This window comes from Quercus lobata, chromosome 7 (genome assembly GCF_001633185.2).
Source record: "Quercus lobata isolate SW786 chromosome 7, ValleyOak3.0 Primary Assembly, whole genome shotgun sequence".
Taxonomy (NCBI): Eukaryota; Viridiplantae; Streptophyta; class Magnoliopsida; order Fagales; family Fagaceae; genus Quercus; species Quercus lobata.
This window is the reverse complement of record NC_044910.1, coordinates 33,759,056-33,761,041: the sequence shown is the minus strand read 5'-3', so window position 1 is coordinate 33,761,041 and position 1,986 is coordinate 33,759,056. Positions and strand designations below refer to the sequence as shown.

The 1,986-nt window shown below is 36.9% G+C and overlaps 1 protein-coding gene across 1 annotated transcript; it reads left to right on the top strand.

The window, feature by feature from the left end:
• Positions 1–331: 331 nt before the first annotated feature.
• On the top strand, positions 332–1,767 carry LOC115953714. The gene is made up of 4 exons (XM_031071477.1): positions 332–436; positions 740–1,034; positions 1,132–1,203; positions 1,295–1,767. The coding sequence occupies exons 2-4, from the start codon at positions 747–749 to the stop codon at positions 1,568–1,570; spliced, it is 636 nt and encodes a 211-aa protein (XP_030927337.1). The 5' UTR covers positions 332–436; positions 740–746; the 3' UTR covers positions 1,571–1,767.
• The last annotated feature ends 219 nt before the right edge of the window (positions 1,768–1,986 follow it).

Below are 1,986 nucleotides of genomic sequence, written 5' to 3'. Positions count from 1 at the left end.
ACGATGACTTCACTTCTAAATATAAAAAAAACATTACCGATGCTAATATAACACATGTTGGCAAGTGTGAAATTATTAATAGAGGAGACCTTAATTTTGTATTAAAAGCTAGTAATAAATCATTTTTAAAAATCATCATAATTATCAAATTTTATATTCATTAAAATATAAAAAACCAAAAAATGTTATTATTATTATTTTTTGGTACATTGGAATAAAAAAAGCTTAATGGCGCCGTAACTTCTCACCCTTCAATTAAAGGCGGTTGTATTTTTACCCGACCTCAATTGGGCTCCGGCCCGTTTCAAGCTCTTCTGTAGTTCTATTTGGTATATTTTACATTTTACACACGCAACACAAGCTCTCTGTTACAAGCGTGTTCTTAGATCAGAAGCGGCGCTAGGTTTCTTTCTCTGTCAAGAATCTCTTTGGTTTGGTATGTCTCTCTCTTTCTCTCTGGCCCACCGTTATTCTATTTTTTGTCTTCAATTTCTCAATTTCCCTCTTTGTGCTTCTGTATGGATTGGATTTCCCGCTTGCTTGCTGGGGCTTGAAAAATTGGGGTTTTGTTTGTGGTTACACAATACAATTGGTTTGTGGATCCTATGTGGGTTCGGGTTTGGTATCTCAAATACGAATAAAAACATGTGGTATCAAAACATGGATGATTCAATGTATGTATGTTACCGAGCTCGTTGCCCTCTGTTTGTGGATGTTTATAATGACGCTTTTTTTTCAGAGATTGAATGATGGCAAATGAGGACTATGAGAAAGTATTGTTTTCAGACTACGATGACTTCATTTCTAAATATGAAGATGAAGATGAAGATGGCGAACCTGATATTGGTCCCGGGTTTGAGTGGAGTTCTGATCCCCTCCTCAAAGTCAAACTCTCTCACCCTTCTAAAATTCCTCGCCCTAGCCGTACCCCTATCCCTACCCCTCCCCCTACCATCGACTCCAACCTTCAGCCTCAGCCTCAGATCATAGAGCTAGACCCATTCCATGTGCCAAAATGGCTCTCAGAGACAGAGGTATGAGCAATGTGTGGGTCTTTTCTTTTTTATTAGGAAAAGAAGAATAGAAGGCTTTTTTTAAAAAAAAAAAAAATTAAACTTGCTTGTTCCTCAGATTTCTGAGGAGCAACGATATGAATATTCTGTCTATGGAGAGATGCTGTTAGACCGCTACAACCAAGTTAAGGTTTGTTTCTTCTTATCTCCATCTTTCTCTCTATCTGTCTATCTGTCTATATACTTATTAATATTCAATTTGAACAAATTGGTTGGTGTAGGGCACGGATTTTGAATTTGTGAGACTTGTGAAGAGGAAACTATTTCTTGCCGCTGGTGTAAGTTTTAAAATTCAATTTGAGGCCAAGCCCAGGGCTGCTGCTGAGTACACCCTGAAAACCTTTGAAGCTTTCGTGTTCAAGGATGCTGTCTATAAGAAAGTGTGGCCCCAGAGTTGCCGACTAGTTAGCCCTAATCGTGACTCTGTGTATGATGAAGAATATTGCCGTCCCAATGATGAAGAATATCGCCGTCCCATGTGCACTTATGAATGGTAAGCGACTTTGGTCCTCCGAGTTTGCACTTATGAAGTGCTTGATGGTTGGGTGGTGATCGTAATTGATTGTATTAACTTTCTGTTTTTTGGTTTGAATGACCTGCAACCAATATTGCAAATTTTATATAATCAAAATTATTAGCGACTCTCTCTTGCATATATTCCTCTAATTTATCTGATTATTAGGTGTATATCTAATTTTTAGGGGGATAAATTCGTTGTGTTTTTTCTTTGGGTGATCTTAATTTTTAGCGTTGTTGTTTGTTACTACCTCTATGCCATGTTTGTTGCGGTAGGGTTTATGGGGTTCACTCCTGTTTATATAATAAAAAATAAAAAATAAAAAATAAAAAATAAAAAACAGATTTTTTACTAGTTGTTTTGAGTTTTGATACGGAGCACATGTATGCATCTGTT